This window comes from Simochromis diagramma, unplaced genomic scaffold (assembly GCF_900408965.1).
Source record: "Simochromis diagramma unplaced genomic scaffold, fSimDia1.1 OVJJ01000481.1, whole genome shotgun sequence".
Lineage (NCBI taxonomy): Eukaryota > Metazoa > Chordata > Actinopteri > Cichliformes > Cichlidae > Simochromis > Simochromis diagramma.
In genome coordinates this window covers 1065128-1078988 of record NW_024386898.1, presented here as the reverse complement: position 1 = coordinate 1078988, position 13861 = coordinate 1065128, and the positions used below count along the sequence as shown (strand labels likewise).

The window sequence follows — 13861 nt, the reverse complement described above, 5'->3', positions numbered from 1 at the left end:
GGATAATAAAGGTCTATTCTATTACCTATCCCCATACTATTCTCCTCTGTGGACTTGACCCGTATGATTTGTGTCATGGTCCTTCAGGAGAATTTTACTTTTCTTTCACACAGACGCCATGATTTTATCATGGATTAAAATAATAAAAAATAATGTCCTAGAAAATCTTTTAAGCAGAGGTGCTCAACTGCTCTGTTACTTGTTATTTCTGGGAATATTAAACCAAATACTGGCCCCAATTTTAGTGAAAGGTTTAACACTCCTCTGGATTTTAAATCTAGATAAGGCCTATGCTTTATTCACTTGAATGATAGCTTATGTTATAATAAGTGTGCTTCATGTGTGGACACATTCTACTGATGCAAATGTTAATGTTTAACCTGAAACCTTGTTAAACCAATCCATTACCAATAGTGTTATCAATAGAGATGGCGATATTTGTCAAACACAAATTCTATGTAAATTTGCCTGTCTCTGAGTAAGCAATTTCAGGTTTTGATAGTTAAAAAAAAATCTACATTAGTTGTTGATTAGTATAAAACACCCTCAGCTGTCAATGGTGTGCTAACCTCTTTAATGAAGTGCTAATCTAAATTCAGTCTTCAGGAAATATTTCTCATGAGGGACTTCAACTGGAACTGACTGCAACTCTCTAAATCTCTTTAAAATTGTTGAAAGTGTCCAGTAAAACCTTTAAAATCTTTCATTGATTGAATTATCAAGTTATATTATGATCATAGCATTATAAAAGCTTTTCAGTGAATGATTTAGTGCAAAGATGGGGTTAGAGAAACTCTGTCTTTTCCTTTTCTTTTTCATGAGACAGTTTTACTGTGGAAAAGAAGTGCTTTGTCCTTAGTCCTCATCACAAATAGAAATATATGCCTTAAACTGTGATCCAGTGCACATCAACCTTTCAACTACTCACTACTACAAGTCATTCTGAGAGCAAAGCACTTTTAGCCAGCCAGCTTCAGGTTGCTCTGTATCAGTCTTTGTGATGGTAATCTATTCCTTATGTTTACCTTTCAGCTAGGTTTAAGAGTTCTTAAAATAAATAGTCAGTCATAGGAATGATATATTAGTTTGTTTTTTTTATCCCTATGCAAAGTGTCTTTAATTATAAGTTTGCTATGAGTTCCAAATGAACCCCAGTCAATGAATTGCAAATTAAAATGGACAAAAGGCAGGGAGAGGTACTGATAACCTCGCGAGAGTTTTTCTAAGCAGATGTTCACAACAAATATGTTGGAGCCCAACTGATACTCTCATTGGCCAATTTGTTTTTTGAAAAACTGCAGATACTGATAACATCTGTGGTTACGCTAAGATTTACAGGTATCAGCTGAGCTCTGTTTTTCTTCTTCTATTTGTTCTTTTGATGAGGTACTAATTATATACATAATATTGATTCTTACTGAGAGCAATGCCACTAGCTATTTGCTGGTATGTTTTTTCCCTTTTTTTCAAATGTATTTTTCTTTGTAGATTCATAAAGTTTTGTATGAATAAAACAAGTTACAAACTGGTTTGAATGAGTGGTTATCTCGAATGGCCTTTGTTATGGATTCAAGTTAAGATTAGACTTTCATTTTCTTCTTTTCCTTTGTTTTGGTGGTTTTAAAACAAAAGCATTGAAAAAAATCAACTGGATTTTTTTAAACGGCACTGACTTGAATTTAATTAATTTCCCTGCATGATCTGTTAACTTGAAAAACAAAAAATAATAGCCAAAGCAGATCATTGTCTAATGGAGATTTAAAATAATATCAATAACCCTTTTAAAATTTGAAGGACTGGTCTAGACCTCACCCACATATAGACAAAGACTAAAATCACATTTCTGGCAAGGCTGACGTGTTTGGTTCCTTTAACGAGCATCTGATGTCCACAAAACCCTCAAACTTTTAGGTTCTAGGAAATCAAGAGGTCCAGCTAATTTGAAACTTTTCTTTTTTGGTACATAACAGGCAACATTGTGAAGCTATTTTTATTGATCTAAATGACACCATTTATTATGAAATTTTAAAGTAAAGACTGCAGGGTTGTTAGAAAAAACTGTTGAATTGTTTCAAAGTTATTTATCTTGCAACTATCAGTGTGTAAGGATAGAATAAATCACTTGCTACCTCCCTTAATGTAACAAAAGAACTGATGGAAGGTTCAAGTGCTACTGTTATTAATTTTATATATAAACAATCTGGGTTATAATATCACTACAGCAAGAACTGTACAGAGTTCAGTGCTCTGAGACTGAGTAAGTATCTCAATATAAATGCTTAGGAATTACAATTGATGACTCTTTTACACCTCATATTCAGCAACTGGTGAAAACATTGAATTTGAAACTCTGTTTTTACTTTAAATAATGTCCTATTAATCTTTTCAGGCAAGAAATAGACTTGTTGTTTTCACCTTTATGTTTGTACTTGATTATGGGGATTTGATTTACAGTATATAGATGCATCCTCAGAATGCTTGACTCTGTCTGTCATGGAGCAGCGAGGGAGATTTAAGACCATAGTCTAAATTTTAGATTAGAGATTTAAACCTTTCTCTCAGGACATAATACAACAAAAACATGAGTTAAATTGGAATAGCAGTTTCTTAATACTGTTTCTTTTTCCTTATTTAAAATACCGTGATACAGTTGGCATCTCGTTCTGGCCATTTCCCACGTTCCTGTCTTTGGCATCCTCCTTAAAGAATAAAAAGCATACATCGATTAAAAGGATAAAATTTGCTCTGTATACTCTTTAAGAACTAGGGCATACAACCACATCTAGTAATATCAGTAAGTTTATCCCTCCAAGCTGGTCCTTTTAATTACTTGTAAAGAACAGATTGTCTGTTGGAACCTTTAATCAACTATATCTGATGAGACAAAGTAAAGATAAAAATATAAGCACCTTGCTTGACTGCTCCTGAAGAACAAACCAGGCCTGTCGCGCTGCACTTTGTTTGGCTTCTTTGATACTCTTCCCCTTCCCCACAGGATATTGCTTGTTGTTAATCCGTAATTTGTAGAAAAATCTGAGATGCAAAGAAGTTGAACAGTACATTAACAGTTTACTGAACATCAGTCATGAGCATCCAGTGTCTGCAGTGTGTATTCAGAGTCCAGTACGTCGGGCATACTCACTGACGTTTATCAGGTGTGCCACATATTTTCTCATCAACAAATTTATAGGAGCAGTTTTCTCGCTGACAGTAGTCATTGACAAGTCCTATGTAATTTGTCTCCACTAAGCTGGGGTCTTTAGAGTTCACGGTCAGGTTTTTTGTTGTAGTACTGTAAACAACAAGCAGTAAGAAACTTTACTATGATGCAGATGCCACGATTAAACAATACATCACCATTGTTAATTACTCACCACAGATCAAAAACATTCTCACTCAAGTCCTCACTTTGTTGACCTGATCCATCGCTGTGATTCTCATGTGCAGTCTTGAAAAATATAAAAAGTACAATTTTAATGTGGTTATATTAAAATGTTTATGTTTTAGGATTATGATCAAGCTAGAATGGCATGGACTGAACTATAACTTACATCTGTAGTTTTGTTGCCATTTATTATGTCATATACGAGCTTGGCTGCTTCCTCCTTAGCTTCTCTTGCCGTTTTCCCAGAGACTGCTGGGTACTCCTTATCACCAACCATGAAGCTACACCACCTAATGCCATAAAATAACATTTATTTAATCTATTTTACATGAGCACAGAATAGCTATAATTGAGAAACAGTCAGGAGGCTTACGGGATAGCATTATTTGGTCCAGGCCTTGTTGTCTCCATAGGCTTTATAGTCAACCTGTTTCTCTGGCCATATTCATTGAGCCAGCATATGAAGTTGATATCTGTCTCAGCTGGTGTAGAAGCTTCTGCTGCATTTTCTGTCTGTTAAGGTTAAAAAACAAACAAACACCATGGGCACATGCACCACTTATTTTTCTCCAACATGCTAAAGTTAAATAAACTTACCAAGTCCTGACATTTACCATCCAGCAGGCACCTCAGAGCATTTTCAGCTGCTTTAAGCTTTGCATCTTTTTTGGTCTTCCCCACACCTTTGGGGTAGTCTTTACCATCTATGATCGCCTTCTGGCTAAATCTGTAGAGGAAATGACCTGTTAGGGTTGGGTTGCAAGAAATAACTTGAATTTTCTCCTTCCACTTTTAACCTCTGGGAGGCAATATTTCTTTATGATGAAACTTGAGATGTAAATTGCGTGTATATGCAATATATATATATAGTAAGACATCCTATATATACAGCAACAGACAAGCAGGTGCAGTTTTAAAACGGGCTTCCAGTGCTTTGCTGGGCTCTTTATAATAACATGACTATTCAACTAGTTAGAAATAAAGATTTGGCAAAGCATAGCGCCATTATAGAGCCTTTGGGCCTAACAGCTATTATTTCCTGTAATTGAAAGACAGATTAAAATTAATTTAAAATATAACTGCAAGGTAATAAAGGCTTACGACTACACCAGTCTGTATTTGATGTCACCATCATTACTTGTGCATTTTTCCGATAAGATACATAAGGCCTCTTCTTAAACTGTACTGATTAGCTTTGACTTACCGTGCTATCGAACACGCATCTCACCCAATACTTCTATTATCGTCGATATATTATAATGCTCAAAGCTCTCAGGTACTACAAATGTACTCACACTTTATTATGGTCTGGGCCGTCAGAGCCAAGGTACTCATACTTCAGCTTCAAGCGATTTCTCTGCGCATACTCGTTTAGTTCAGCTACGTAGTTTTTAGTTGCCATCATTAATGACTCGGCAAATGTAATAAAATCCCGGTGAGAGCACACAAAGCTCACAGTACTGCTCCCGTCCCCACTTCCATCTTCCTTCTCCGACTGCGGTCAAGTATGTCCATTGTTTGTTTCGATTCAGCTGACTTTAGGCATCAGTAAGTTTCGGTTTCTTCGTCCTCCCCTACGTGGTAACAGAGCAGTCGAAACCAACTCCAACTTGTCGCACATTAGCGACGTTCTGTGTACGGAAATGCGCAGCACATTCAGCTGTCCTGCCGTGTGCAGAGAAAGCCTCTGCATTTTTTTAAAGGACCCTCTCCAAGCTCGTTTCTTTCTTCAATAAGTCTTCGTGGGCCGTGTTGGTAATGCTGAAAGGTATATCTAATTTTAATAATAAACTAACACAAAGTCTGTAATTTATTTAAATGTAAATTTCCCAATCCCTTTCCAAAGTGAATATCTGTTTTTATGGTCTTATGCCATAGTCGAACCAAATAACAGTGGTTGTTCTGTTTATGGGGAACAACTTTATTGCAAAATTGGCATGACTTTACTTTTAGGAAATTACAACAGATTTTAAAGTTGTCTAAAGTGGCCTAGTTTGTGGGAAGCAATAAAAAGGAACAAAAGTGCACTGCAAAGAAAATAGTCTTCCAGCTTGTAATGTTGACAAGAACTTGTTCCATAAAATGGGATTTTTCCCAAACTGAGTGCACATTTAGCATGTGGTAATAAAAAAATCCCATACGCACTTATGTTTAATGTAAAGTGTAAGCAAATCATCAGTACCTGTCAAGACCCACTCACTAAATTATGCAGTAAAACATGTACAAAAACTGTACAGCAGACAAATCACCATTACACCCTGGTTGGTCGTTATTTTATTTTCCACATCAGTCTATTTATTACAAAGCAAAGGCTGTAATAATTCATCAGTTTAAATATGTTAATCACACTTCCACAGAACATGATTCCTACTTTCTGTAAAAAGTGACTGAACATAACTGCTATAGCCATAAAAAACAGTACATCAAAGACATTGAAACATGAAAAAAGACATGACATGAAAAAAAAAAACCACAACAAAAGATATATTTATGTCACTTAGTAAGTGCTGATCAATCAGTTACATTTTCTAGGTGCATTCTTTGTGCATTTAATGTTTGAGCCCACTGTTCCAGGTCTGCCTTCAGTGTACTTGCTTCAGGTCGGTTTTCTGGGCTCTGACACAGCATTGACATGATTATCTGGTTCTGCAAAACACATTAAAAAAAAAAAATCAGCTACTTTCTGTATCAACATGAATATAAGTTATCAGTACAAATAATTAGCCAATTCGTGCTGCTGCACGATTTTTAACTGGTACAAGCAAACAAGAGCACATGGCTCCAGTTTTAGAGTCCCTCATTGGCTTCCTGTTAAGTTTTAAATCCATTTTAAAATTCTTTGATTTGTCTTTAAGTCTCTTAATGGTCTTTCCCCTTCTTATTTGTCTGAGCTGCTTCACCCTTACATGCCATCACATGCTCTTAGATCAGCTAAACAGGTGCTTTTGACTGTCCCGAAGACATTTTCTAAATCTCGAGACAAAGCCTTTTCAGTTTTGGAACCTAAAATGTGGAATGAGCTGCCTCTGGAGGTCAGGCAGGCTCGCCGATTTATTCTTTTATTCTTGTTTTCCTATTTTATCTTTTTTTTTTTTTGTACAGCACTTTGGTCAGCTGTTATGTTGTTTTAAAGTGGTTTATAAATGTGAAAGTGAAAAAAATAAGAATTATACCTCTTCTGGAAACTTCAGTGTAAATTCTTCAGGGAGAATTTGCTTTCTGACACCTGTAAAAATCTAGTATACATAATGATAAAAGGATACAAAAACATGTTATTTGACTTGACAGAAAATCATCACAAGAAAAAAAAAAGCAAAACTTAAGTATGCAATTCTATACATTATATTCTTCACACATTAACACTGGTAGGAAGCTACCAGTAAACATTTTAAAATGTAAACTATTAAATTGTTATACCAACTCACCTTCCCTCTTTCATGCCCAGAAGAGATTTTCCAAAGGAGTTCAAAATATATCAGTCCCAGAGCAAATATGTCCACTTTGGAGCCATATCTTGTTTTGGTCCTCTGTCATAAAACAAAAACATAATGTGTTACACACCCCTTAACTCAGTGTGAGTGTTTAAATTATAAGATATGGTTGTGGTAAGCTAATCTATGTGGATTTCACTTTTTTCAAGTTGTAGTTAAATTTTAAGACCATGGTATATAAGTCTAAAATTAAAAGTAGAAACCAGAAAAAAAACCATCTGGCTGCAATCACTTAAAAAAAGATATCTTAGCATGTATCATAAGAGATGGTTTTATCTGGAATGAAATAAGAGTTTTACAGCGAATGAATGAGGTGGTGATAATGGAAAGAAAAAAACTTTTCAATTTGTAAACATCTTTAAAAAAAACACAAAGAACAGGAGATTCTGTCATTTTTAAGAACATTTGCAGAAGGTAATGAAACTTGAATAGATTCAGAAAATGTTGAGCACATAGCTATCATTGAATACTGTCAACAACAAAAAAAACACAGAAAAGAAATCAAAGGTTATTTGTTTACAGAGACCTCACCTGTTCGGGAGCCATATATGATTTGGTTCCTGTTTTCTCTGTTCTCTCACTCTGGTTTTCATCATTATCATCAGTCTCAGTAGCAACTAGACCAAAATCTCCAATCTTCACTTTTCCATCTTTTCCAAACATGATGTTGGTAGGCTGACGATTGGAAAAGCAAAATTTAAACATTGAGCATTTAGTGCTTCGTGTAGTCAGAAATGAGTGAATAAGCTCAGGTGATTCTACGAGAAATCTTTCAAATTTACACCATATGTGCATCTACTAAGAGGCTGAGGCATAGCACTGGCTGCTTCTAGTATTTCTCCATGATGCTGCGCCATCTCTTCAACCTTCTTATACTTATCACCACCTTGTAATGTTGACTTTATTCCCTAAATCAACACTAATAATGTTTTTCTTAATGTGGCCCTAATACTCAGTCATTTCCTGTCTACTGGGTTTACTTGTGAAGTAGAAGAAGCACACCAATACTTTAATAGCAGCAGTGTGCATCTCCATTAAACACACAAAAAGGATACTAAAGAATATGGAAATGGAAAAACTTAAACTTAAATGTGAGCTAGCTCAGCAACGTAAGCTTGTGATCCGGTAATCTTGAGTCTCACCTTGAGGTCCCTGTGGATGAGTCTGTGGGAGTGAATGCACTCGACTCCACTGACTATTTGCTGCATAACGGGAAGACTTTCTGCTCTTCTTATAGACTCTTCAAGAGTTTTCTCATTCTTCTCAGTTATCCAGTCTTTAAGTGTTTTGTCGTCACATAACTCCATCATAATATAGAGGTACTTTTGTGATGAATTACTACTAGACCTAAAAAAAAAAGGAAGATTAAAAATCTAATTAGCATCAAGTCTTCATTTTAAGCATAGAAATGCAAAACTGCACAATACTAAATAACTGAACAAAACTTACTGGGAAGTACTGTAACTGTCAGTTGTATTGTCCCACTGGTATTCTGAATCCTCCAGCCAACACTTGTAGTATCTAACAATGTTAGAGTGGTTGAGGTCTGATAATGCCCCAACCTCTCTTAGAGCTTTTCTGATCAGAAGGAAAACACAGAAATGCTTCAGTAAGCAAGACATACATACATACATACTCACGGTTTCTGTTATTAGAATATTGCTTATGCAAAACATTTGTACTTTGAAAATATACGCTGTGCATATGACTTACTCTTTGTGGCGAACAATCTTTACAGCATAATACTTCTGCACCAGTTTATCTCTTGCTTTGAAAACATGACCATAGCCTCCTTTAGCAAGACATTCAATGCAATCAAAGTCTAAAGTAAACCTAGTGAGATAAACAACATTCATTAGATGAAGATGTGAAAAAATAAGTAAATTATTGGAAAAAAAGAGGATGCAAAAATCTGACCACACAAGTATAAACGTCATGAAATTTTTTTTCATACTTTGATTGGCCTGATGTGTCACTTGGTCTGTTGTCTGTATTTTTGTTTTTGTTAGCGTCCTGAAAAAAAACACAGAAGGACATAACATGGTTATTATTATCTTTAATATAAAAAAATGTCTGATGTCTGAACATATTAATTAATAAATACAATTACTTTTATTGGCGGTCTGGGCTTAGCTAAACATATCAAAGAAAAGAAAAAGGGAAAATACATGCTGTGTTACCCGTCTTTTTCTGTTTAACTACACTGTGATGTGGCAGAGCTGTAAATGTTTGTGGCGCTTTGCAAATACATTTGGATTTTCTTCTAACTTCTTTGTTAACCCTGAACTTGGGCTTGCAGAGACTGACTCTCAGATGTTGCATTACTGTCGCATTAATATTTCGCATTAACAGCTTCTCTACCAGCCATCTGCTACCCAGGGGTAGCAAATATTCTGTGTAAACAGCCAAAGCGCTTGAGTCACAACTGATGTCCATATTTTAAGCTATTGAAGCCAAATTCAATTCATATTTTACAATCCATTTACAAATACCAGTAGGTTTAGAGATCTGAACACAGATTTGCTTATTTATTAATGACATTTATAGATTGCCATACACATTTATGATTTTTAGTACAAATGTAATGACTTTACATTGAATAAAATATGATTGCACACTAATTGACTGAAATAAAGTGACTGAACTAGAACTAAACACTAAACAAATTTGCAAAAAATTCTGACACAAAAACAGCTTCCCATAATGCCACGAAGGCTGACATGCTATGACTCTTAACTGTGCCTAGAACATCTTTCTATGAAAGTTATGAATAGAACTGGTGAGAGACGTGAAAGTGCCCAGCAGCCACTAGAAATAAGTCCAACTTATTCATAAGAATGCAAACAAAGCTCTAACTACAACTGTGCATGATCTAAAGAACCAGCAGTTGACCATTTATCCCATAGTCAAGCCCTCCACCGTCCACCCCATATTCACCATATGCCATATAATATACAGTGCATAGTATACAGATTATAAAGTGGGGATTTCTTTCTTTCAACAAATTCTGTGTTTAAAGCAACAGACCTTTTCCATGGAAGGGTGTGATGAATCAGTGAAGATAACGGAGTCACTCGTACTTGTTGGCATGCTTTTTGAAGACGCTTCAAGAGACTCCCTTGGAGAATACAACAAGAGTACATGAGTCCTGCTTTCTTAATACTCAACCGTCTGACTTAGTAGTTGTATTACTACTAGTATTAGAGTTTCTTACAGTGAAGGTGTTGACAGCCTGGTTGGTGGAGTGTCTACAGACGAAGTTGACATGAGGGACATCTATAAAAACAAACAAAAAACAAAACAAAACAATTTTCCAATGAAATTGTTTTGATTTGTAAATATGTTAGCCTTTGGAAGCACTCACCTCACCAATGAGAAAAAAAGCAATCCTAGTATTTTATGCTTTTATAACATTTTTCTCCTGTTTAGCGTTACTGTCAGATTATGGGTTTAAATTCCAGAAGAGGGACACCACAGATACACCGATATGTTTTAGTCTAAAAAAGTCAACTTCAAGTTCTATGAATTCTTTTATCATTTTAAAAGCAACAAAAAAAAACAACCTGACCTTAGTCTCCAACAAGTTCGATGGGTCAGTGATTGATACTGATTCACTTTCACTCCTTGTTGTGACTTCTGACAAGGCCTCCCTTAAAATTAAAAAGAGAGCCATTTGTTTAGTTTTATACATGTTAAACTTTACCACATACTCTACCATTAATGTTAATACTTGCTTACACTGTGGATGCTGGGGATGGCAGCATTGTTGAAACACTGTCTTCAGACATGGTTGACCTGTAGGATACCTTAAAATAAGCACAATATGTGACATTCAACATTAGTTATCAAGCTCAGAAAAGTGCTGAGTGCAAGCTTTATGAAACTGTGCAATGTTCTGCTAAAGTGACATTTTAGCAGAACATTGCACATGTTGTGTAATGAATATGAATATAATTTTTTTTCTTACCTAAGTGACAATAACATGCTGAAAGCATTTAAATACCTTGCTGTCCCAGTCAGACTGTTCCTGAAGAGCAGACCAGGCCAACTGAGCTGCCTTTTGTTTGGCATCCTTGATAGTGTCACCTACAGCCTGAGGGTAATCCTTCTTGTTGATGACACATTTGTAGAAAAACCTATGTAACCAGGAAAGATGTGTTAGTTTAGACTTTATTACCCAACTAAGTGTTATTGCAGCTTCTATTTACCCTCCAAAGATTCATTTATACTCACTTGGGGTTATGTTGTGGGCCACATCTTCCCACTTCAATAATATCAATGATTCGCCCTGTCTTCTTACAGTAGTTGTCAACAAGTCCAACGAAATTTGTCCGTTTGTGATCTTTATATGTTACACCCAAGCTCTGATATACTAGCTTGGCTGCTTCCTCCTTAGCTTCCTTTTTATTTTTCCCATAGGCAGTTGGGTACTCCTTCTCACCAACCACAAAGCTACAGCATCTTCTGTAACATCATACAACATTATGCATTAATTTTTATATTTTTAAAAACAAAAATATATTTAAAAACAATATTTTCTACGATGTATGGAGGCTTACGGAAAACAACTTTTGTGTATATTTATTGACTCCTTAGGCTTTATGATGATCTTATTCTTCTGACCATATTCATTTATCCAGCTTACATAGTCAGAAATATTTGCTTGAGTAAGTGGAGCAGTTGGATTTTCATCTTCTGTTTCCATCTAAAACAAAGACATCAACAAAAAGCAGTTAGACTTGCAGCTGTAAACTACAATTTCATTTTGAACATAATAAGCAACCTAGTATACTTTAGTTCAGCAAAGACTGCATCATGATCTTACAGAATCAACTGGAGCTTGTTGCTCTTTATCCATTACTGCAGAGTATTTCCTGTTGTGGTCTGTTTGGCTCACTTCCTTCAGGCTGTTTAGTGGTGGTAAATCTGATGACAAATGATCAAAGCTTTGATTTGATTATACTGGCAAGTAATGAAGTTCTTAACTACATAAAAATACATATCTATATTCAGTACCAGTCAGTTGACGTATCAACTACTGTAATGTAATGCACAAGATACCAAAATGGGAAGCAGGTTATTCCAGCCATGTTAGTTATTCCTGAAATATAACCTTAGATGCTCTAATTGGTCACTGTTGCGTTCACTTGAATAATATTATTTTGTGCAACTGGTTTGTGAAGAAAGTGACTTTAAACCTTTTTTCACTGTCGCGGAAAACAGTAATTAGCAGTCAGAGTAATAGTCAATAGACCAAATGACTTGTTATTCATTTACTAGTTAGATGTTCAAATTACATCACTATATATACGTCTTTGTCAGCAGAAGAAATGAAAGAATGGTGACAGAACAGGGACTAACGGAGTGTAACGCCAGTTGCACGAGCCAAAAATATTACATAAAATAATAAAGCCGACGATTGATAAGAAGTGTGCTATTGCATAGACACACTTAAATATTAAATAAAACTTACCGTGATCGTGGCCTGTAGAGCCAAGATACTCGAGTTCACCTCCAAGCCTGTGTAGCTCATTCCCTATAGAACTACATGGTGTCCCACTTCCCCCCCCCCAAATAACGAAGGAGTTGCAATCAGAGTTCAGAATTGCGAATAATTGTGACAAGTCACAAAGTACAATAGTATCTCTTTATCTCTTTTTAAAAAATTGCCTCCACGTTTCCGCAACCGCGTTAGCGGATTCAGCCGCCTTTAAGTTTCGATTCGTCAGTGGAAACGTCATGTCCCAGTGTCCACACCTTGGCAGGCATTAAAACTTAGTATTAAAGCAAAATCGAAAAAAAAAAAATTGCAATAACATAACTATAATCTACGCATTGTCCATTCCCACTCGTCTATTTATTTTGGCCCATGTTCATATCCATTTGGGAAAGGAGAAAACTATGGCACAATAGGAATGACGCATGAACAATGGCAATTAAACATTAGAAATGCCTTGTCATTACATGTATAAGCTGGCATGTTAGAAGATCGCGAGTCACCGATTCACTCACAGCTGCTTTCTCTATATTGGAAAAAAAAGTTTTAAGAAAGTTTCTTGATCCAGAAAATTCAATTCAATTTTATGTATATGGCACCAAATCACAGCAATAATCACCTCAAGGTGCTATTGTACTGTTGAGAGCCTACAACAATACAGAGAAAACCCCAACAATCAGATCACCCCTAGTGTGAGAACACTTGGTGAGAGTGGGAAAGAAAAACCTCTGCCATCCACATAGGATAGAAGACAGGCTATGGAAGAGAGATAGAAAATAACCAATGGCTGAATGCAGAGTGGAGTATAAACGGAGAGTGAAAAGAAAGTGAGTAAAGAAGAAATACCCATCATGGGAAGACTCAAAATTCAGTTTTGCAGTACTCCATGGCAAATCTATCGTACGCAGTGACTTCACAGTAAAAATCTGAGAGAAGGATTTATTCACTTACCAGTATATTTAATATTTCAATGGATGAAATTACTCACATGACACCCTAAACCACTTACTGTAATAGAAAGTGGCCCAACTGTATGGAAACTAGCATAACCAGCATGCTACTCCCTCCACACAGCTGAAAGGATGAACCCAACACGTTTTTTATTGCACTATTTCACATTGCAGTCATTCATCTGGAGTTCTTTTTTTTTTCGTTTTTAATTATTATTGTTATTATTATTATTATTATTATTATTATTTACAAAACTATACAAGTATGACATCACTATTATTACAAAATATTACAGGATAAAACAAATAATTTATATAAGTGTAGACAACAAGTGAATAATGACACAAATTTAATTTGTATTTCATTCATATATTATAACATGAATCACTTCATCAGCCTTTCTTTAAACCAAGCACTCCATAAATACAACTATATCTGATGATGCATCAGACCATGAAAAGAAAGCATTCAAAACATCCACACATGCACTGCATGACATGATGTGTGTTGAATACAGTCATGCATGAAATGACTAAT

General features: G+C 35.5%; 3 protein-coding genes across 6 annotated transcripts in view; all 3 read right to left on the bottom strand.

Moving 5' to 3' along the window:
- The window catches only part of LOC120735185 (interferon-induced, double-stranded RNA-activated protein kinase-like), a 37481-nt gene extending 32460 nt beyond the window's left edge, over positions 1 to 5021 (bottom strand). For both annotated transcript variants that reach the window (XM_040034372.1, XM_040034374.1), the window contains exons 1-8: positions 4681 to 5021; positions 3983 to 4112; positions 3759 to 3898; positions 3552 to 3675; positions 3375 to 3448; positions 3143 to 3292; positions 2910 to 3033; positions 2641 to 2699 (exon numbers count right to left, since the gene is read on the bottom strand). In XM_040034372.1, coding sequence (XP_039890306.1) covers positions 2641 to 2699; positions 2910 to 3033; positions 3143 to 3292; positions 3375 to 3448; positions 3552 to 3675; positions 3759 to 3898; positions 3983 to 4112; positions 4681 to 4790 — 911 coding nt within the window. In that variant the 5' untranslated portion in view covers positions 4791 to 5021. The remainder of the gene's footprint in view (positions 1 to 2640; positions 2700 to 2909; positions 3034 to 3142; positions 3293 to 3374; positions 3449 to 3551; positions 3676 to 3758; positions 3899 to 3982; positions 4113 to 4680) is intronic.
- The window catches only part of LOC120735184 (interferon-induced, double-stranded RNA-activated protein kinase-like), a 109570-nt gene that overhangs the window by 84336 nt on the left and 11373 nt on the right, over positions 1 to 13861 (bottom strand). The gene's annotated exons all lie outside the window — the stretch shown is intronic.
- LOC120735186 (interferon-induced, double-stranded RNA-activated protein kinase-like) lies at positions 5277 to 12757 on the bottom strand. Of its 2 annotated transcripts, none has more exons than XM_040034376.1 (17): positions 12350 to 12757; positions 11702 to 11802; positions 11436 to 11581; positions 11110 to 11340; positions 10880 to 11012; positions 10615 to 10682; positions 10445 to 10526; positions 10091 to 10152; positions 9904 to 9994; positions 8831 to 8889; positions 8590 to 8709; positions 8326 to 8454; positions 8019 to 8223; positions 7408 to 7551; positions 6811 to 6909; positions 6559 to 6621; positions 5277 to 6031 (listed from the first exon to the last, which is right to left on the bottom strand). In XM_040034376.1, the coding sequence occupies exons 2-17, from the start codon at positions 11732 to 11734 to the stop codon at positions 5897 to 5899; spliced, it is 1800 nt and encodes a 599-aa protein (XP_039890310.1). In that variant the 5' UTR covers positions 11735 to 11802; positions 12350 to 12757; the 3' UTR covers positions 5277 to 5896. The 2 variants fall into 2 exon arrangements, with proteins under 2 accessions (XP_039890310.1, XP_039890309.1); XM_040034375.1 differs by having other exon boundaries at positions 5278 to 6031; positions 6811 to 6912; positions 12350 to 12751.